At 34.1% G+C, this 23,914-nt stretch overlaps 2 protein-coding genes across 3 annotated transcripts; one reads left to right on the forward strand and one right to left on the reverse strand.

Annotated features, from left to right (window-relative positions):
* Positions 1-10,492: 10,492 nt before the first annotated feature.
* LOC104890639 (PLASMODESMATA CALLOSE-BINDING PROTEIN 4) lies at positions 10,493-13,709 on the forward strand. Its single transcript, XM_010676199.4, has 4 exons — positions 10,493-10,963; positions 11,132-11,713; positions 11,812-11,980; positions 13,128-13,709. Exons 1-4 carry the CDS (start codon positions 10,897-10,899, stop codon positions 13,318-13,320), a joined length of 1,011 nt encoding a protein of 336 aa, XP_010674501.2. The 5' UTR covers positions 10,493-10,896; the 3' UTR covers positions 13,321-13,709.
* A 701-nt stretch (positions 13,710-14,410) lies between these two features.
* LOC104890638 (nuclear envelope-associated protein 2) lies at positions 14,411-19,759 on the reverse strand. Of its 2 annotated transcripts, none has more exons than XM_057394385.1 (6): positions 19,391-19,759; positions 18,492-19,024; positions 18,114-18,217; positions 15,562-16,023; positions 15,369-15,470; positions 14,411-14,828 (listed from the first exon to the last, which is right to left on the reverse strand). In XM_057394385.1, exons 2-6 carry the CDS (start codon positions 18,703-18,705, stop codon positions 14,661-14,663), a joined length of 1,050 nt encoding a protein of 349 aa, XP_057250368.1. In that variant the 5' UTR covers positions 18,706-19,024; positions 19,391-19,759; the 3' UTR covers positions 14,411-14,660. The 2 variants fall into 2 exon arrangements, with proteins under 2 accessions (XP_057250368.1, XP_010674500.1); XM_010676198.4 differs by having other exon boundaries at positions 18,114-18,221; positions 18,496-19,024; positions 19,391-19,757.
* Positions 19,760-23,914: the final 4,155 nt, after the last annotated feature.

The following is a 23,914-nucleotide window of genomic DNA, read 5'->3' on the forward strand; positions in this document are numbered from 1 at the left end:
GCTCGTTCCCCAGGGCCGACAGGGGAGGCGAGCACTATGTTCCATGTGCCCATCAGCCCATGCATCTATGAATAATATACGTGTGTACTTTGGCCCATATGCCGGATCTCATAATATTTGCAGTGTTGGATTTTACTGGAATGTTGGACTGCTTTATAATCTTGTCCCTAGCTGATAAAGAGTTTTTCTTGGATAGCTGATAAGAGTATGTTCTTAGAGAATAATAATTAAAGAGGCCTCTAATTATCCAAGGATAAAAAAAAAAAAGAAAATCAAAACTAGAGTTAATAAGAGTTTGACCCGATATATAAACTCAACCTTATTTTGAAATAAATGGGTTAGGATCGGATTTTATTTTAAACTAATTTTCCGTTTAATAAAATGGGTTAGATAAAGTAATAAATGTTAAATGAGTTAAGTGAATAATTTAGTTGAGGTTCATTTATCATCATCAACTCGAACATGTACGTGAAACTGTTAATCACTCTTAACACAACCTTTATCATTCAAATTAGATTGCAGCAGGTCAAAGCAAGGATTAAGTTGAGGATAAGTTTGAGGACTATTTTCCACTTTTCTCATGACGTTGAACTTGCATGGCAATTCCCAAAGTTTATCCTTTTCATTCTTCCTTGCTGCTCCCATTCCTTTCCCCAACCCAAAAAGAAGCACGATTGCTAAGTGCTAACTTTAACCACCTTGTACGTCGATCAATAGCTCCTTTTTCTTAAGAATTCAGTAAAGAATTAGTTAATTTTTTCGTAGCTAGAAGAAGTTATATTATTAGGTTAAAGGTTGAAGGTTCGATTCTCATATGTTCGCTACTTATGTATCTAGTTAATAATTTGGTTCAAGATGCTAATGCCAAAAAAGCTGCACCTCATGTATAAGTATGATGCTAGAAGCACATTTAATTTTATGCACATGATTTGTGGGATTACTTAGGAAGAAAGCAAGATATATAAACAAAGCAAGAAAGATCAAATTGACAGGACTCATAAACAATCTACTCCAAAGTAGCACATCACATGCACTAAGAAAACCTAGGTTCTTTGCCGGCACATCGATCAATTAGTGGGGTATTATCTGTTAATCACTTCTTAATCTCTCACTTTTTTAATAAAATCTGACTCAGATGTAAAGACTATCCTTGTTTTTGGGTCTAAAAAATATTATCTAAATTTACCCTAAATGTGAATGCTTGTTTTTAGCTATCTTTTGGCCTTGCTTTCGTGCTTTGTAGAAGCTCTTTTTGACAAAAAAATGTCTCAACAAATATCTTATCTTAAATGGGATTTGGCCCCTACCCTTTTGATTTTGCACAAGAAAGGCTACAAAGGAAAATATGAAGAACACTTTATGAAAATCTATTTTTCTTAATTGCATTGATTGGTGCATGCATGGAGCAAATGCAACTTTGAGCAGATAAAATGTAGTGTACGTTTTAATATAAGATTCATCCTACCTTAATCTTATCTTAGAATTTCTGACGTTGGTTTTGCACTAGGATTACATAGTGATGTGTTTTTAACAAAGTGTTTGAATTAGTGTGTTTTCTTTGATGCTAAATAGCAGTTTCTTTAATAATAGAGTATAAAACTATTTATATGGGACTCCAATTAATTAAACGCGCGTTTAAATTTTTGATTGAGTTGGTATTCTGATATTTGTCTCTTTTTATTGTGCTTCTTGCTTTCTTTCATTCTTTTTTTCTGGTTTGGAATTATGACATTTTTTTATGTTTTAATGGTAATTATATACGTATGTGATTTTAATCAAAATATCATCAAGATATAATTATTATGTTTTTTTTGGTTCAGAGTTACTTTCTCTTGTTCATGATTATAAAAAAATCGCCTCGTTATTCGAGAAATTCTGGTATTATAATACTCAGGATCATGTTAAATACTTCCGCCGTTTCATAATAAGTGAAACACTTCTCTCTTTTATGTGAGAGCTTTTTTACAGAAGTATTTCACTTATTATGGAACGGAGAAAGTAAGTTTTTTTTTTTTCTGATTTATCTATGCTATAAAGGATACAACTCATGCAAGAGATATAATACATTGTTATTAGGTAAGCTAACAATGTCTCAAGTGCATGTGCATAAGGGGTGAAAAACAATTTTATTAGGTCTTGAATTTTTAGAGTTTGAAGTATGACATAAAATGAATAAATTCGATTTATGCTATAAGGAGTTCAATGGTATACCACTTTTTGTATTCATATACTTTTTTTGGTTCTCTTTTGTTCTTTCTATTTTTATTTTTATTTTTTTTTTATTGGGAAATTAAGTCAGCCCAGCTACTAGCCTTGTAGGAACTACCAGCACATTGGCTGGTAGGGGTGTTCAATGTCGGATATCGGATCCGATCCGAAAATCCGGATATCCGAAAATTTCGGATCGGGGAAATTGCGATCCGAATCCGATCTGAAATTTTCGGATATCCGAACTTTTCGGATCGGATCACCGGGTTTTCGAATCGGATCACCGGTTTTTCGGATCGGGTACGTTGAAATTTTTGAAAAAATCCCGATCCGTATCCGATCCGAAAACCCGAAATTTTTTCCGGATACCCGATCCGAAATATCCGAAATCTTAAAATCGGATCGGATATCCGAAATTTCGGATCGGATCGGCGGATTTTCGGATCGGATATTTTTGCCTGGGGGTAAGGATCGAACCCCTGACCTCAAGGATCAAAGGGGAGTGATCTACCACATGAGCTAGCTCCTCATCCTTTCTTTTGTTCTTTCTATTTAATAATATTGACACTATTCACAATTGAAGAGAATCTTCTAAATTATTTCAACATATGATAAAAAAAATATAGTCAAGGTCTTGTATGATTCGTCTCAGTGAGTACTTTATTAATATTTAATCATTATAATTTTTACTAATACACAATGAAAGATATTTAATCATTATATTTTTTTACTAATACACAATGAAGGGTTTTTAATCTAAAAAAATAACTTTGTGTAGTTACAAGGTATCGAACACGTGACCTTTGAAATGAAATGTAAGAGGTTACCATTGATCCAACATAAAATCATTATTTACTATTTCAAAATAAAATATAATAAGATCTTGTAATTATTATTTCATTAAGAGACTTACACAAGTAGTTAGATACCTAACAAATTAATGGTATTAATGATAATAGATTATTGTAGACACAAACTCTTACTCCAATTTCTTGTATTCTTCAAATTATGGCGTTAAATTTTTTCTTCACAAGACAAAATTTACGGAATAAAGAACCCGGGGTATCGTCCGGGACACTCACTAGTTAAACAATAAAAATGTGTGTTAATACTCGAACCCACAACCTCTCTTTTGAGCTACAAATACACTAACCAACTAATCTACAAGCTTATAGTAATTATTTATTGTAAGTGGTCGGAAGTAATTATGCTTCTTAATTTGACAAACAAATTCAACTATTACGTTATAGATGAGAATGATTAATATATTAATATGTCCTTGTGTTACAAGTTATTGTCAAGGACCAACTCAACCAAAAGCTTAAGCTGATGGTTGAGGCCCCAGGAATAGATCTATACTCTATCACGCCCCCTCACGCAAGAGCCCTTTGGGCTTGAAGTGTGGATGCAACACATGCTTCCCTCATACCTGGCGCGAGATATTCCACTGAGAAAGGAGGGGTGGATGAGATTCGAACCCGTGACCTTTTTGTCACGCTGGCTCTGGTACCATGTCAAAGGACCAACTCAACCAAAAGCTTAAGCTGATGGTTGAGGCCACAGGAATAAATCTATACTCTATCAGTTATATTACCTATCAATTTTTTGTTTACAATAATAGTGATAATAAAATATCAAATCAACTTTACTGCATTATAAAAATATCTAATGAACCCACCAACCCTTAATTTATACTTAGCCTTTTACAAAATAAAAAGACATGGTATTACTATCTATCCGAAGGAGAAACTTGAGAAAATTATATTGTAGTTAATTTCACTTAATTATAGGTAGGAACGAAAATGGAACGTGTCTTTATGACTTGAAAAATGATATTACTGTCGTGTTGAATTAACTTATTTGAAGGATTGATCCATTGTATGATATGAGTTTGTGCGCGGGCACCAATTGATCTTAAATATATAGACACTTATAAACTTATACGAGACTAATCTGTTAAATACAAGGTGTTACCCTTTAACCTGAGTAATTTTTTGTCCTAAATGGGTCACATTTACTTATATACAAGTGACTCATTAAGGTAAACAACTATTCTTTCTTTAAAAATGACTCATTTTGATTTAAATGAGTGATCTATTTTGCGAAAATTGAATAATAGATATCACAATAAATTTATTATGAACCAAGTACTGATTAATACTAATTGAAAGTTATGAAGTATTGGAGGTCGTCACGTGTTTTCTAAATGTATACGCTGATATGGGGGAATGTCATTCAATTAATTTCAAAAAAAATAATAAACGAATCTCACGCAATGACCCGAGACAACAACTAGTTCACCTTGAAATAGGAATCCCAAATATTACTAATCCCAAAAGCTAATATATAGTGTTGGTTCACTAAAATGCCAAATTCAATACATCCCAACAATTTTACATAAATTACTAATATAAGCAGTAATCTTTATGTCATTATAGGTGAAGGTTAACATCCGAACTTATGTAACTTATCAAAGGTTCTTCCTCGATCCTCCTACTAGAGAACAAGATTAGAATGTGACGTTTAAATATTAGAAAATTCAATACGTTTAAATGCTTTGTGTTTCTAGCACTGACAGTGTGATAAACAATGTAAAAAAAAAAACGTTGCATCATCAATATTTGAAAAAAAAGGCTTTTCAATGTAAAATAGTATAATATGCATAGATTACCGTAATACTTCCTCTAATTTTAATTTTTATCTTTCTCACTTGGAATCTTGATACTATTCATATTTACAGATAATCTTCTCAATTTTTTTTTCAATTTATAAGAAAAAATATAATCATGTGGGGTCTTGTTTAATTCGTCTCAATTAGTACATTATTAATATTCAATCATTATAATTTTTACTAATATATAATGAAATATATTTAAGTTCAGTCAGTAAATTTAATTTAATTTAATTTCAATTCAGTTAATTTAATTTTAATTAATGTAATTTCAATTCAGTTAATTTAATTTAAAATAATTTCAGCCAAAATAAGCTCAAAAGAATATGGCCCAAGTACTATAAGTAGATGTCCCTCAAAAAAAAGGATAGGTAGATGTAGTGTTTTGTCTACATTTCTTGTTGCAATACTCCCTTTGTGTTTTTTTTATCTTTCCTACTTTGATTTTACACGTTTGTCAATGCACTTATTCTATATTAAATATCTTTCATTACATATTAGTAAAAATTATAATAATTGAATATTAATAAAGTACTCATTGAGACGAATCAAACAAGATCCCACATGACTATATTTTTTCTTATATATTGAGAAAAATCTAAAAGATTCTATCTGATTGTGAATAGTGTCAAAATTCTAACTGAGAAAGATAAAAAAATATAGGAGTACAAGACAAATGTTAACAACAACTATGAATAGGGTAAAATTATTTAAAGGTCCTACATTTTTTAAAGGTAAGATGAAGATCCTTTGCAATTGGGAGGAAGGGCGGGGGAATTTCGGAACTCTAAAGGAAGAAACACAACAAAGAATCGAACCTCAGCTCTATTACATATGGTGGAAAGATGGTCTCTAACCAACTAAACCAACCTTGATTCTTATAATATGAAAAGTTGTAAATGTCACCAAAATAGGAAGGCTGCCGTCAAAGGTCAAATTGGAAAGATTACATTCATTGTCATAGCTTTATAACCTTGATTCTTATATATATGAACCATTAGATTTTAGATATCTCTTAAGGAGAAATCTTGACAAGTTGGGGTAAAAAAGGGGATCTCAACTTGTCAAGGATGAGAATCGATCCTAAAACCTTGTGGAAGCGGAAGGGAAGCTCTAACTACTAGAATATCCCTTACTCTCAATTTTAAATATCTCTACAAATTAAAACATATCATTTGCAACCAAAAAAAAAAAGGAATACTTATGTATATGTATAACGTAATACGTGATGAAAGAAAAAGGTACAAAGTAATATCATATACCAAGCTAAGCTTGGCCTATTGGTAAATAAAGAACCTTCCAACCTTGAGGTTTGATCTCCACTATGGCACTTTGGGAGATGATCTTCCCTTACCATTGTGCCGAATCTCAAAGTGTTTGCCCACAATCCCAAGTCGGCTTAAACTACGAAAGGTGTCGGTCAATCATGGCCCTTCATCTTACCATGGGGTCCCCAGTGGGGGAACCAAAATACCAAAGTAATATCATATTATTATAGTTGAGCTTGTATAAGATATATCACTCATTTGCTATAGATTGAAGTAGAGCTGTAAAAAAAATGACTTGATTTGAGAACCCAACCTTAACCTCTAATGACCTATAACTGACTTGCACCTGAAAATTTGGTAAAACAAGGCACCTATAACATGACATTTACCCAGCATGATAATGACTGAAACCTGAACTTGCCCCAATACTCTATGACCTGAATCTGGACAGACACCCACCCAAAAAGACCGGATACTAAAGTGATCCGACTTGACAACGATGTGAACTCGATTCGACACATGACCTGCTTAGGACCTGAAACCAATTATAACTCGACGCAACCTATTGTTGTCCCGAACTATTTGCAACCCGTTACATGATTTACCAAACCTATTATGACTCGATATATGCTTTGACCCGACTTGTTGCTACATGCTACCAACTTTTACTCAACTTGTTGATCGTTGATACCTGACTTGTCATTGACTTCACCACATAGTAACATAAATCGTAAACTAACACTAATACAAAAAGGCAAATAACTAGATGAAGTATCCAAGCATTGATTTATAATGAAATCTTAAGAATGATACAAATTTGAAACAACACCACACAAGCTTCATAACTCGTTACATACTGAAAGCGACCCGAAGCCAAGTATATATGGCACAACCCAATCATAACAGAATCCGATAACTACAAACCTGAACTTGACTCGAACCTGACCTAAACCGCTATTGTTTTGACCTGATAAGTAGTCAACCCACACATGACCTGAACCTAAAAGCACCACAAACCCAATCTGATACCACATGACCATGAAAGATGATTACTTGTCCCGAGATTGAATGTAACGAACCCAACCGAACCTGATGGAAGAAACAAACTGAGGCAGACCTGGCCGAATTACGACTGTGCCTGACCAGCATCTGACTTATTTGATTTAATGATCTGACACGACTTGACCGAGCACCACCTGGAACCTAAGATGACCCAACTTGAACCCGACTCGAGTAACTAAATTGACAGCGCTAGATTGAAGTCTTCACTATAAAGCCTTTATATATTGATGATTTTACAAAAAACTTGGTTCTATAATACTCGTATCTTGATGTTAGGTTAATTATATATCGTCCTCAATAGAGAGGTTTTTTCTACACTATACTCTTTGTTTTCCAAACACGAAAAATTGCCACAATTCTCTCTATGAATAAATAAATAATTATCATCTACAAGACTACAATTTTATACTTACTTCTTAACAAAATAGATGTGACACTTTCACTTTCATGCTTGTCAATGCAGTATTTTGACCACTAATAACTTTACTTGTGTATTGGTAAAAATTATAAGAAATTAACATTATGAAAGTATACATTGAGACAAAGCCAACAACATATCATATGGTAACGGTTGATCTTATCTAAAACTAAAAAATGCATGGTTAAATGTAGTAGGTGAATAGTACAATTTTCAAGGTGTAACATCTATTTTGTTATGGAGGAAGTATGAGTAACCACCAACCTAAAGATTGTAATACATATCATATATATTGTTTCGCTATGGAATAAATGTTGTTGGGGTGAATCGGCATCCTTTGATCACGTAAACTAACCTCAGAAGTTGATCCGAGGAACTCCCTTCAATGTCTAAGTCGGTAAGGAGGGTAAAACCAGTAACTCTTAAGCGTATTATATTTTGTGATTTTGAACGTACCTTATTACTCATATCATGGGATATTTATAGGAGCCGGCGGTGTCCCACGCTGGGTATGACATTGCTGCTATTGGCTGAATACAATTTTATTCTCTTTGATACTTATCTTTAGGTCCATAGACCTGACTAGACCGTATTGGATTAGGCCCAAGCTCATTTAAGAATGATCCAGGTGATTAACTCCGGTAAGATCCCCACTAAGGATCGATATGATAGGAATACCAGCATCACTTACATCTTTACATTGTTCATATGGAGATTGTTCATATGGAGATACCTGGATGTATTGACCATGACTATCAATGGCGGTCCAACTGGACCGATATGAAAACTGGATTGCCCCCATACATATATAATGGCTCAATGGACCCAATTTAGTATATAAATGTTAAAGAACATCACTAATCTTATAATAAACTCTCTTAATCCATGTATTGTCTTGGAAAATTTTTAACAGCATCAAAGAATACAACAGGATATTATGTAGTGTTCAGCTTCCCCTAGCATATGTTGCCGGCTTATCATATTTGTGGATGCAAAAGGTAGACCACTTGAGTTTAAAATATTCCCAAACACTTGCATCTAAATAGACAAGTTGAGTTTGTTTAATGGTATTAAAAAGGTTTTGGCTCTCCCTTAAAATAAGAAGTTTTGGCTATGTTGTTTGTCTGCCTTGGCAGGCTTTTTTTTAAAAAGGATAAAAAATTCCTAAAAATATAATTGTGACGTCATATCTCCTATTTTTTTTTTTTTTTTGGTAAACAAGGCATTCATTCATTAGCTAATAATGTTAAACATATTACAATCCGAGAGAAGTTGCTCATTACAATAACCAGGGGGGGTGGGGAATATCCTAGTTACAGCACTATCTCCATCCATGATCCTACATGACTTGGCCATCTTGTCTGCCACGAGGTTATACTGCCTGCTACAGTGCTTAATCTGAAGATCCGGTCTCTGGGTGAGCCACTGCCTGCACATATTAATCAAATTCAAGTAACAGTCAGAACGACCTCCATGGAGGAGGTTTATGGCATCCTTACAATCAGAATATATAATAGCCTTAGGAAGGTTCTCCAACAGAACAAGTCGAAGAGCTTCCGCAATCGCCGTCAGCTCAGCTGCAAAAGAACTCTCTGTAAAGATCTTCTTCCCAAATCCCCCGATCCACTGACCGGAGGACTTACGTACCACCCCCCCCAATCCCAGCACCTTGGAGAATGTCTATAAAGGAAGCATCAACATGGATCATTAGAAACTCGTTTGGGTGAGCGAACATTGGGTGGATAATATTCCCCGTAATGGTCTCTGAGGCGAAGGAAAATTCCCTAACTCTCCCCAGAGCCCTCAGACATATAACATGGGGCGTGGAAGCCTTTTGATTCTTAAAGACACAGTGATTCCTATCCTTCCAAATCCCATGACAGATGTACGGAAAGACAGAGGCCCAGGGTAGGTCTCTGAACTGGCCGGTGGAATGTAAGTTTTCCCTAATCCAGAGTCTGAAATCATCAGAAGGTCCTAAGGGCATCCCAACATACTCCCAAACCTTTTGACTTATGTGACAGTCCCGGAGTAAATGGGCGCTATGTTCTACATGTTGGTTGCATCGAGGGCAGGAAGTATCAACGGTCATACCCCTACTTGCAAGTAGGTTCCGGTGAGGGAGTCTATCATGCCAAACTAACCAAAGGAAGAAGTGGAGCTTGGGTTCACATTTTCCCTTCCAGATCCACAAGAGATTATCATAAGTTGGGTTTTGGGGGATTTGGGCTATGTATGCCCGATGTAACACAAAGCCTTTATGATCAACAAACTTTGGGACAAGGAGATCTGCCTGCGAATCAGGCGTAGGAGGAAAAATGTTGAGGATGCGATTTCTTAAGTCAGGCGGGATGTGAATAGTTAATGAAGTGAGGTCCCATCTCCCGTGATGATCATATCTCCTATTTGTTGCTCCTCATTGTTCCTTTCAATATTTTTTTAAAAATATGTAAGAAAAATCAATCCTATTACTGTTTTCGGCTTTTCGCACTCAGCATTTGTCCACAAGCCCATTACAAGTTAGAAAATTATATGCAACAATTACCATTATCACTATTTATGACAAAACTAAATGAGTTATTAAGGCGATTAGCCGATTAGGGCTTAGATACAATTTACCAAAACCTGCCTCCCTTAAGTTGTACTTACCCAAAAAAATTACAGAAAACATCTCCCATGCCTTCCACTCCATAAAAATTATCAATTTATCAGTATGTGAAGTTCCCATCACTCGCACGTGAATTCAGTCACCCTTTGCCCCATGTTGTACATGCATATGTGATATGTGATATGAGCATCAAAATCTCCCACTCTCCTTTCAGATTTCCTTTTCTTCATATTCTCATATTCTTTTTGAAAACATCAACAATTTTACATAATGCTCTGTATTTGATTCTCTATACTTTGTTCCTTTTTTTCTTCAAAAAAATAATGCTCATTGCACATTGCTGAGCAATAGAACATGCAGCTTCATCTTTCATGACAAAGCAAATGTCTTTTCTCTTTTAAATTGCACCAAATTGCACCAATTTTTTTTATGAGGTCCCCTTTAACTTTATATTACTTTCTCTTCTTCCACTTCCTCTAATTTATTATTTATCACCAAACATCTCATCTCATCTCATCTCATGTCATGCTTTCACCTTTCATTTTCAAATTTTTGTACTTCCAATGGTCTTAAACCATCAACATTTTTATATAGCATATTGTAAAATTCCATTTGGGTATCTTCCCAAAAACCCACCAAAACCTTGCTTACTCTCATCCCAATGACTACATTAAATTCCCTATACATCATCATCTTGCTACTCTCTTCTCTATGCATCTCCATATTTGGTAAGTACTACTACTACTATTATTAGTCGCGAAAATTATTATTCTTGTAACGATATATTTTGTATGATCATCCGTAAGAATGAGTTAGACGACTGGTCTACTTTTATAGACTAGCTTAGTTTTATTCCATATCGGAAACTAAACACTCAATTGGTTAATTACTTGCAGGAGAAGTGGAAGCAAAAAGGGTAAAAACACAATCATTTCACTCTTCATCAAATGGTAAAAGAAAACTACAAAATCTTATAAGAAAATTAGATGATGAAACAATGAACCAACCTTCCACAACTTTGCCTACAACAAACCCAGCAAATTTCCCACCATATACTCCTACACCCACAATTGTAACAATACCAGCTTCAAATCCCACAACCCCAGTAGACCCTTTTCCCACCACACCACCAACAACTACAGTCCCTGCTTCAACCACCCCAACACCCATCTTTAACCCGGCAAACCCTGCCAATGTCCCGGTGACGAATCAACCGACAACCACGCCTACAACAGCAGGACAAACATGGTGTGTAGCCAACACTGGTGCCTCAGAAACTTCACTACAAGCTGCATTAGATTATGCTTGTGGAATTGGAGGTGCTGACTGTTCAACAATACAAGATGGGGGCAGTTGTTACAATCCTAATAGTCTTCAGAATCATGCTTCTTATGCATTTAACAGTTATTTTCAGAAGAATCCTCAGCCTACTAGCTGTGATTTTGGGGGCAGTGCAGTGCTGGTTAACACTAATCCTAGTAAGTTTTTAGCTAATGGGTTCTTTTACTTCTCTTTTTTAAGAGACTAATCATGATTAGTGCATCATTTGTGACATTTTTCTGATTTTTATATGCAGGTAGTGGTTCTTGTATTTACCCATCATCAGGATCAGGAACAGGTACAGCTATGCCTTCATCAACAAATCCTCCAATAACAGAGACACCTTCTTCAATAATCCCACCACCAACAACAACATCCTCATCTGGGACAACTGGATCACCATATGGAGGTCCAGCAACTACTGGGTATGTTATGAAGTACTCCCTCCGGTCTTTATTAGTTTACCCGTTTCTTTTGCACAAAGTTTTAGGAGAAACAATGTTGTGGGACATAGAAGGAAAGATAAACTATTATTTTATGTTAAAGTTGAATGTATGTGTGATGGAAAATTAGTGATCCCATTACAACAATAGAAACAAAAGAAATGGGTAACTAATAAGGGACATCCAAAAAATGAATACAGGTAAACTAATAAAGACGGGATGTAGTATTATTTACTGTAGTATGTTGAAGAATTATTTGCTATAGAACAGAAAAGTTGATGATTTGTTTCATTTTGATTGGGAAGGAAAGTAAGTAAAGGATTCTTAGGTGTGTTGGTTGTTGGCTCACTTAAGTAACTGTTTTGAACTTCAGTTACTAATTGAAAAAAATCATTTGGTTGGTTAGCTATTTGATAAGAAATGAAAAGAAATTCTTCTGGTTAGAGTTAGTTAAAAGGACTCAATATGCAATGTGAAATAGGATGTAGATTATGATCATTGTGCTATATATAACAGAAACAGCTGGAGTTTCGGAAATTGAAATGTTACCAACTCATTTCCGGAATTCTTTAGTATGAAAGCGTTTTGGAAATTACGAAACCTCGTGTACCAGTTGTTTCCATGCTTCATAGTCTTCATGTTTCATTCAAAAGTTTAAGGGTAAGAACTTATATTTTAGAGTATGGGGAAGCATGCATTCGCTCCCGTCCATCTCTCTCAGGGGGGGTTCACTAGATATGGGAAAGTGAAAATTGTAATACATTAGCAACATACTACCTCCGTTTTCTTTTATTTGCAACGATTAGACATTTTCCCTCTCTACTTTATGTCAAATCGTTGCACATAATAAAAAACGGAGGTAGTATTATGAACAGGTTGGGGATGATGGTGAGGAAGGTCCATGGTTTCATAACATCGACGTAGTATGATCAGTATGCAGTTTGATAATGTCATCATAAGTGATCTTCCATACTAATTTACGATTAAACGGAACCTTTCTTAACATGAAGTGATTGATCACAATTAACAACTTTCACTTCAGGTTGTTTGTCAATTGAAATCCTAATCAGTAGATTACTGTTAGCAAAATACCGATATCAGAACTAATTCTCTTGTTTGATTCCTGCAGCATATATGGTACGCCACCATCATTGTCAAATCCAAGCAACCCAAATTCGCTTTTTCCTGCGAGTTACGGACCTGATAGCCCTCCACTGGGCAACTCTGTTCCTGCAGGTTCAGCTGTTCTGCAACCCCACATCAGTCTCATAATTCTGGTAGCTTCCTTCACTGGAAAACTAATTCTGGGTACATATTTTTGATTTCAAGTCAGAAGTTTAACGAGAATCCTAGCTAAATGGCAAAGAAAGATATGCTCTTGTACAGATCTTTTAGAGCTATGGGAATCAGACAAAATATATGATACTCCTAGTCCTAGGTATTAAAAGTTTTACATTAGCTTTGTTAGAAGTACCTTAAAAGTTTGCACAAAAATCCAAGCCATAGCAAAAGTATCTAGCATCGTTACCTTGGTTAATGGATGCAATATGTAGGGAAGAGAACTACTAATTATGAGATGTTCTAGATTAGCAATAGCTAGATTCACCGCAGCCGATTAGAGATGTATAAAGGAGATCCCATGATTTGTAGTAGATTGATTCATCACTTATGAGACTGTACTGGTAGTTTAAAGAGTTTTCTTGTGCTGCTATTAGTATCTAGATGACATAATTACATCAAAATTCTTTTGAAGCAGATGATGCTTCAATTTCAGGCTTTCAGCATCACGTTTGTTCTAGATAAACCTAATGTTATTGAGTTGGCATCATCTAATATCATTGGCACTATAATCAGAATAGTGACTGCTAATCAAGTCATTAACTATAGCAAACAAGTCATTCTGATCAGTTCCATTTCATGTCGTGTTTGAGTAACGAATCATTCGGTTCTGTTTACACCTATTCATACTTTCAAGTTTTGCGCCGAATTAACTTCAGTTCAGCTTTGAGTCGCGTAATTCAGATTGGGTGATTGATTAGAGGTTAATTTCAATGGGTTTACAGATCATATCCCTTGTATATTGAGCCAGAAAAAGAGTGGTGTTTGTTCATATTAGTTGTAATAAATGACAGAAACCAAAGTTTACATTAACACATGAAAACTGCCTATATATGGGGTGATTAGATTAACGAAAATGGCCCCATCTAAATAATCAAGAAAGCTTTTCAGAAATCTCTGGTTACCATTTCGCCACCTGCAAGTTAGGTACAAAACAGGTTATTTTCTTCTACCAACCTTTGTTGACCTTTTATAAAGTTTGTTGTTCTCTCCCTGCATATCAGCAATACTCCAACAGAAAATGATTCTGAAATCATAGAAGAATATTTAAGGCAATGATAGATAGAAGAGAAATTCATAATATTGTTTTCCTTCTGATATATGTAACACTAAAATTGTACATTCATGTGATCTGGAATATTCTACTTGAAGAGGCATCAAAAAAGCAGTTTTCTGCAGATACACTAACTGAGAAATAGGGCCAAAAGAGGCTGTTTTCTTTTTCAGACAATGGCCTCTGTAGATCATCCTAATATCCTAAAGATGGAATCTTAAGATAAGATTCCCTTACATTCTACAAACTAAACTTATTAACAACAATAATTTACCGCCTCGAGAAGACTACCAAGACCAACATGGACATAGAAACCAGGATCTTAAAATTTGAGCTTTCCCAGAAGTTCTCCTTCTCGTCACTCTTCGCCACAACCTGTTGCCTCGTAGCTAATTGGTCCCTCAGTTCTTTTATAGCCTTGTCCCTTCGCTCCCCCATCTGCCATTAGAACAAGCAGATAAGATATAACACGTAAATACAAGAAACAATGATAAAAACAGGCAACGAAGACAGATATAAAGTATATAAGCATCACTCTAGCAGAGAAACTGGTTCTGAAATAATAACAGAATAATCAAGGCAATAATAGAGATGATGTCCATAATCTAATACTGTGTACTAAGGACTATATTAGCACACGACATGAATGTTTCTGCATTTCATGCACCCTTAAACTTGGAGGAATACTCGAAGCCTCTCAACATAAATGACTTGCTTCTCAATGAGGAACGAGGGAAAAGTTGAACGAGGACGGCATATCAACATATCAAATTCAACATGAACTTGGAATAGGTCTGGAGAGAATCATCATCTCCACCCCCAAATAAGAGGCATAACACCAGAAAGATGATTACATTACAGGTATCAAATATATGGGGTTTAAAGAAGCACTTCAAGCAGTTGGTTGCAGATGTTCACAAGGAATGCATATTCAAATGAACAAAAAGTCCAAATATGTTGCAAGTGAAAAATAATTACCCGCTGAAGCTTTCTTGTCTGAGAACGAGCTTCCTGGAGACAGAATTCCAATTTCAGAACTCGCTTCTTCAACTCTTGATCAGCCTTCCGATGCTTCTCCAACTATTTAGGAAAAATAAAAACCTTTTAGTACTAATCAAAAGTAGAAAAAGTATGTTAAGGGAAGTTGCCACAGCAAGTAGCGGTCATCTACCTGTGTTTCCAATTCCTTGATTTTTATTTTATAATGGGTAGACAGAATCCTGATCTCATCTCTCAGTTTGGCAATTTCTTCATCCTTTGCAGACAGTAGCCTGTTCATGTTATCAAAGTTCTTTGGGGAGATCTCGTCTAAAATTTTCCTAAGTTCACAATCCTTGTTCATGCCAGCTTTTGCCACAGCTTCCATGATGTCATGCTCAACTCTCATGACTTCATCTTTCAGTTGCATTTGGGAATTCTCCCTCGCTTGAAGATCCTTCTGCAGTTTATCTAATTGCTCTGCCAACCTCTTGACACGATCTTCGTGTTCCTTTATTGAATTATTCTTTTCATCGAGGTCCTTCAGCAAAGTGAAACACTGCAGTTGGGCTGATTGAGCTGAGGCAGCACTTGCATCTGCTGTTGCTCGAGTAACCGTAAGCTGAGTTCTAAGATCATCCAGGTCGTGGAGGTACTGTTTTGTATAAAGATATGTGAAGATGCAGTTAGCATATAATAAACAGATCGCAAGCTCCAAGAGAAACTATTTTGCATAAAGATACACAGTCAGTTACTATTATCACTAAAAGGATAAGCAGTTAGCATAAAATATAATTAAGGGTGACAAGCGCACTAAATACGCATAAGAACAATATAAAGATAACTAGATAAAAAGTGCAAGATGCCCATATTAGCCATAACCAATGATATATTCTCAATGTTGATGGAAGCTCTGTTGTCCTCCATTTTTCTTCATTATATATGTCATCTTTATCTTCCTATATGGTGCTGTCAGGAACAAATTTGTAGGCTGGTTCCTTTTCCCGACTTCTTCGGATTCCTTTCTTAATTTTGTTATCTACTCCCTCCGTTTTTTTTAATTGCTACATTTCCATTTTAGCAAATCAAACTACCAATTTTGACCAATTGTTGTGATTTTTTTACAAGTAAGAATATTGTCATGTGTGGTCTTTGTTAGATTCATCTCGGTGTGTAGATCCACGAAAACAGTGCAACATGCCCTTAAGGCCTTAACCCTCTACATCCCCAAAAATTAGCAAAATTTGAGTTAATGGCACAATATCTGATATACCTCATCATATAAATCCAGAGATATACTCCCTCTAATCTATTCAAATTTGATCTTAAAGCACTTGATAAAAGCAAAGTTCTTAAACATCACCATGAAATTTATCTCAAAGCCCATGGAATCTCATTCTTAACCTGAAGTAGGGTTTAATAAATTAGACTGCATTCCAAGAAAGAATGCATAAACTCCTAATTCATTATGTGCAGCTCATTTTAATACGCAAGTTCAAAATCAAACATAGCCATTTTATAACTCAACTAAGAGCACGAAACCGTTTGAAAATGGACAGGCATAAAGTAATAATGAAAAATACAGGCACATGTCCTTGATGCAACTGTAGGTTAGTAATATCACATGGAGTCATGGACACACATATTTTTAGTTTCTACATAAGATGTTCAAAGAAGACCGAAAGACACCAAATTCAATCGAAGAAGTAGAACACCTTGGCATATCGAGCTTGGACCTTAATCTTTACTCAATAGCTTAAACAAAAACAGCTCAATCCATATGTCTTTCATCCAAAATTTAGAATTTTCCTTAACAAGAAACATAAATCTTACAAAGGACATTCAATTAAATCGCATATATATGAGGTTCTCAATATCTCTCTTAAATTTACAACAATGTCACCTTATCGGTAATGATACGATAACCATCAAAGTTATTGCCTATTTTCATCGGATACTCTTCCTTCTGGACCGGCACAATTCATTTGTTTTTGCTCAATGTTGCCAGCAATCTTTTTTATTTCTTTTACACAATCAAATTAGTAATATTGTTGTCCTATGTAGAAGTCAACAACTTATGCTTTTACTAGCATAAGTAAAGGGGACCCAAAAATTAGGGAGACCACTTCCTGCAATCACTAGACTCGTTCCATGCTCCCATACCATAAAAACTAAGGATAATTGTAAAGAACTTCATAGACATAAAGAAACAAAAAAACCTTAGTTTTATGAAAGGGAAAAAAAAGAGAGAAAAACAAAATATTCTACATAGCTCCAAGAAAATTACAAATCAAAGGCGCAATTCAAGTGCTAGAAACATTTTCAATACGCACTTCACGAGTAGAGAGTAGAGACATACACCTTGAATCAATCAAACCACAACTAAAGTGAGACAATAATATAATATGAACTTGTGAAGTGATAACTACTTGGCAATTAGCTTTTTACAGCTTCCACTATGAAACATATAGGAAAAGCCAAAAGATGACCTGAAAAGATGAGGTAATGATATATGTGCAAGTTCAACAAACTATATACAGACCAAAACAACCACACAACAACTTATTAAAATCCTAGTCAACACATATCTTGTACTACTCAACCTAAATTGTCCCAGAATCAACATAAAGCATCAAACTTTGTAATTATTCTTGAGACCCATAACACATGAATCAAAAATAGGCAAAGAAAAACTTAATTAAAACTGCAGAATCATAAAAATAGGGTTATGATGATGAGTGGGACCTTTTCAGCATTACAAGCTGATGCTTGTAATTGCTTATTTCTCTCCTCCAAGCTTTTATGTAATCTATATACTTCCTCCTCCATTCCCTTTGCCTTTGCCTCTGCTTCCTATAAATTTAAATCAAAAAACAAAAATCAAACTTTTTTGTTCACAATTAAAAATCATATCAACCCAAAAGTACCCACAAAGCAAAAGTATCTCAAATGCAACAAAAGAACAAAAAGAGATGAAATGATTTCAATTCAAAGTTAAATTACTACAACAACTCAACAAGGTCTAGTCCCATAATGATTTGGGGTCGGCTAACATGAATCGTCATAAGAAATCGTTTCGACGACAAATAAAACACAAACATAATAGATAGAGATCCAAATCACATGCCTGTCTTGTTAGGGTTTCTTTAGCATAAGATTGCTCTTTCACAGCAAGACGAGTTCGAACTTCCTTCAACTCAGCAGCCAATGACACCACGTTTCTCTTAAAGTTTTGCTTTTTCTCACTCAAATCCCTCAACAAAGGATCATGTTCCCTAGAATATGAAGATGATGATGAAGAAGATGAAGATGTGGGTCTCTCTGAAATTGACTCCATTAATCTAATTTCTCCTTTTTTCACTTAATTATTTGAAAAAACAACAAAAAAAACCCAACTCAATTATTCAAAAGCTATAAATCATCATTTCAATAAATGTGGGCCAATAATTTAAGGGTAGAAAAAAATGGGTTCAGATTGTGATGGAGTAATAACTAATATGAGTAGTAGTAGTAAGAAAATGAAGAGTCGACAAATTAAATTGATTTTATATTTTATTTTCCAAGATTGAGAATTAATTAATTTCTAAGGATGCATGTGAATTTGATTGAGGTAGTTGCTCTCAGCATTTAATTTTATTTTTTTATATTCAAAGAACCTGCAAGAGTAAAGAAAGAACATCATTAATTAATTCATTAATCATATAATATCAACAAAAACAAATCAACATAGCTTAATTAACAAATCTTAAAACGATAGAAGATAGATTAACTAATTAATGCATTTTTTTATACAAGAAATATGAATCTAGTTTTTTTTTTAGTAAAAGTGTAGAACTTACTTCCAATTTTTATCAAGTAAAGATATATAAAAGTTGTCATTTTCCGGAGAAGAAACAACGCCGAAAAAATGGGTTTGACTATGAAGTTGTCGTATGAACAAAGATCAGAGAAAATCAACATGCAAGAATTATTTTTTGAAAAAAAAAAGCGAGAAAAGGTTATTTAATTGAGAGAAAACTTACCGAGAGAAAAGCTCAGATGAAGCTAGTTTTCTGGACTGATAAAATTAGGTCAAGATCATCATTTCCGGAAAAAAAAAATCAGATTAAGTGAAATTTAAGGTTTGTATTTGAGTAAACATGGGAAAATGAAGGTGATATACATCATTTAAGTTTGGAAGTTACGAGATTTAATGGAAACGAAAAGTTGCAGAAAATGCCATGGTTTAAACACGAGAAAGAGGAGAGAGAAAATGAGAGTTATGTGAGAAAAGGGGGGAAGTTTGATTTTGAGAGGTGGGGTTCGGGAGGATTTCCGGACCTTAGGTTGGGGGTATCTCTCAGATTCTCTTCTAATTCAGAAACTGTGTCACACACTCTCCGATCTTTATTAGTTTACGCGTATTTTTTTCTAGGATGTCCTTTATTAGTTAACCCTTTCTTTTGTTTCTATTTTTGGAATGAAACCACTAACTTTTCATCACACATACATTCAACTTTAATATAAAATAATATTTTTTTTTTTTTTCTATGACCCACAAAATTATTTCTTCTAAAACTTTGTGCAAAAGAAAGGGGTGAATTAATAAAAACTGGAGGTAGTATCATGTTTTCTCAGTTTTAGTTGCAGCATTTCGTTTTTCATGTTTAATGAAACGCTTCTTTATAATAGCTTAATAAGACTCTATTTGATTATTGTTTTTCGTTAGATCACGGTATAAAATAGCTTAACAAATTTAGAAATAAATAGTGTTAAAAATAAAATGGTGTAATTAAAAAAACGAAGGAAATATTTTCACTAACGTTTTATTGTTCAAACTTCAAACTCACACAATTTACTCCAACTTTATAGTTTATCCCTCATACTCATGAAAAAAAGGTTAATACCACTAATTGTGACATGGTGCAATTTAATTAGATAAGAAAAGTAATTGTTAATGTTGGGCGGTACTATATAACACATATAAAACATATAGTCTTGATTTTTAACACTTTTCTCAACATTAAAGTAAAATCTCGAGTGTCTTTCAAAGAATTAAGTAAAGTCTTGAGCATATTATTACGGGACAAAGTCTTTAGCTCTCTTCGACATAAAACAAATGAATTAAATTAAACTGAACTGAATTGAACATAATATATTATAACTGAACTGATTACAACTGAACTGAACTGAAAATAAGTTGGGGAGAACATGTTCCATCTCAATACTTTCAATAATCATAGATGCAAGTTATGCAATCAAGGATGTCTTGGCCTAATGGTTAAGATTGAGGTCAGAGGTTCCCATCCCCCTTCACTTTCTTTATACCGCCTTTGTGGTTCATATGGATAAAAAAATATAAAAAAATCATAGATGTAGGTTTGGAGGATAAGACAAAATCCAAACCTAAAGATGGTGGAGTTCAAATTATTTTATGATATTTATATTTTGCTTTTGAGTATGATAGGGCGGCAAAATTCCAAAAATAGGGTAATCAAAGTGGCAAGTGTGTAACATATTAGTTGGATCGGATGTTTTGTGTTTTTAAAATCATCTCTCCTCCACGCGGCTGTAGTGAATGTTTTATGGGACCCACAAAGAGGTGATGTGGAAAGGTAATTAATTTTGCACCATTTGGTTATGAAATGTGACTTGTGTAATTGTGTTTATATAGAAAGTGGCTACTGGGTAGGGTTTACTCTTTACAACTTTTATTTGATTACGTATACTTTGCTGGTATTAATTGTCTTATCTTGCTAATGGATTCGTGTTATAGACATCATACACCCAAACTTGAGTTAGACTTATCACGATTATTATTTTTGCCACCAAAATTATGATAATTGATAAGGTAGAATATCTTCTCACCTGAAGTCAAGTGTACAACGATATTTTTTTTTTTTTGAGGGGGTGTACAACGATATTTTAAAATAGGGTAATGTTATATGTAGCCCTTAGGGCTACATATAAGCATTAAATACATTTCTTTAAATGGGAGCAGTTTAAGAATTTAAGACATATTTTCACATCAATTGAGGTAATAAATGTTTGCTTCAATATTTTATTTCCATTTTAAGCACCTTATACATAGCCCTAAGGGCTACATATATAGTTTGCTAAAAAATTGTCATATATTCTCTAAGTTCTTTTGTTTTTTTTTTTTGTGCTTTAATTTACACATTTTTAATGCACTTTTTTAGCATTAGATATATTTCATTACATAATTGAGGGAATTGAAAATTATATTAATCGAGTCAATTGAAAATTAATACTAATTCAAACAAGACCTCTCATGACTGTATTTTTTTTCATTACATATTAGTAAATATTTGAAACAATTGAAAATTATATTTCATTATATAATTGAAAAGATTGAAAATTATATTTCATTATATAATTGAAACAACTGAAAATTATATTTTCATTACATATTAGTAAATAATTAAAATAACGTGGGATTTTTCATGTATTTCTTAAAAAGTCATGGATAGCTCATAAAATTGCCCATAATAAAGATTAAAGTCTAACATGCTCTTAGCAAATTTTGGATAAATTAAATAACGTAAAAAGGCAAAATTATGAAAACTAATAAGGTAAAGAACAATTCCTCACACTGCAAGTTATGTGTACAAAAATAAGTAAAAATATTAAACAACCCTTACTTTAATTATAAACATAGTTAAGATATTGGGTTATGGACGCTTACGCTTTATTATACTCCCTTAGTTCTTTATTGATATTCCTACTTGGAATCTTTGGCATTATTTAAAATTATATAGAATCTTCTAAAAAATTTCAAATATATACAAAAGAAAAAGTCAAGTGGGTCTTATTTGGTTTGTCTCAACGAGTAATTAATAAAATTAATTTTTTATGATTTTTACTAGGGAAATTCTACATGGTATCCCCCAACTTTTAGGTTTTCTACATGGTAGCACTTCTTAATTTTTTTTACAATTGGTAGCCCCGAACCTTTAGAGCACTTCTTAAGTGAATTCTGTTAAGTTGTCGTCAGTTTTGACATTTATTAGTCTGAGCGCAAATCTAGAGTTTTTCGACACCAAAAACGAGCATTTCTGATCATTTTTGACAATTTCGACATCAAATCGGGTCTTAAATTCCAAATTACCCACCTAAACCTAAACTGAGAAGTTTTTCTAGGCATTCAAACCGAGACCTTTTCATGCACGTAAATCGAGGTAATTTTGGTTGTTCTTTGTCAATTACTAGAAATGCAAATTCTCCTCATTCTAGTTTTAGAGAGTCAATTTGGCTCTTAAGGGCTCAACTGGAGGTCGAAATTGTTGCAAAACAACTGGAATACCTCGATTTACGTGTCGAAAAACATCTTGACTTGGATTTAGAAAACAACACGACCGGTTTGAATGGCTAGAAAAGTTAGTCAATTTAGGATTTAGGAGGGCAATTTTTGTCCTTTAGGCCTCAATTTGAGGTTAGAATTGACAAAAAACGACCAGAAATACCTCGATCCCGTGTTGAAAATCGTCTCGCTTTGCATTTCGAAAAAATTCTCGATATTATGGTTGGAGAAACTATTCATTCTAGAGCTTATGGGGGCAAGTTTTTTTAAAAAGACTCGATTAAAGATCATAATTGACAAAAAATGATCAGAAATACTTGTTTAGGTGTCAATAAAGTCTCGATTTGCGTGCCAAACTAATAGATGTCAAAACTAATGATAACTTAACGGAATTCACTTAAAAAGTGCTAGCATGTAGAAAACCTACAAGTTTGGTGATACCAAGTATAAGAAAATTTAAGAAATGCTACCATGTAGAAAATCTAAAAGTTGGGGATACCATGAATTTTCCTTTTTACTAATAAGTAATTATATACTTCCTCCACTCTCATTTTTAGGGTGCGTTCTTTTCACCTTAAAAAAATTAAGCTTTAGGCAGTGGCGGATTCACAGGGGGTACAGTGGGTACAGCTGTACCCCCATTCCTAAAAAAATATATGAAGGAAATAAAAGCAAAAAGGAAAAAAAAAAATTGTTCCCAATACAGACGCTAGTCACGCTACTCACGCATCCCTTTGTTTCTCTCTTCTCTGGGCTTCTCTGTTAACGTTTCTTTTTTACTCTCTCTCTCCCTCATTTTTTTTTCTTCTCTCTTTCTTTCTTTATTCCCTCACACGTACTACTCACTACTGCCATAACCTTATTTTCTTTCTTTTTCGCCACTTTGCCGAAACCTTTCTTTCTTTTGCCGCCAATCCGTCGTAGCCCGGAGGCCAGAACGCCATACGCAGTTCGCCACTTTGTCGGAGCCCGGAGGCCAGAACGGCAGTCGCGGGTCGCAAGAAGAAGGCAGAAGCCCATAACTCATAACCCTATTGGTTGAGATATTTTTTCCTTTATTTTTATTTTTGTTTATTTCTGCTAATTTATAAATTCTAGACTTCTCATCTTGATGTGAATTAATATTTTGAATTGAAATAAGAAATTATGAAATTTAAATGTTGTGCAATTGTGAAATATGGAATTGAGATTATTTGAATTGAAAATTAGAGATTACTTGAATTGATAGTGAGATTATTGAAATAGA

The sequence above is a fragment of the Beta vulgaris genome, chromosome 4 (assembly GCF_026745355.1).
Source record: "Beta vulgaris subsp. vulgaris cultivar EL10 chromosome 4, EL10.2, whole genome shotgun sequence".
NCBI classification, from domain to species: domain Eukaryota; kingdom Viridiplantae; phylum Streptophyta; class Magnoliopsida; order Caryophyllales; family Amaranthaceae; genus Beta; species Beta vulgaris.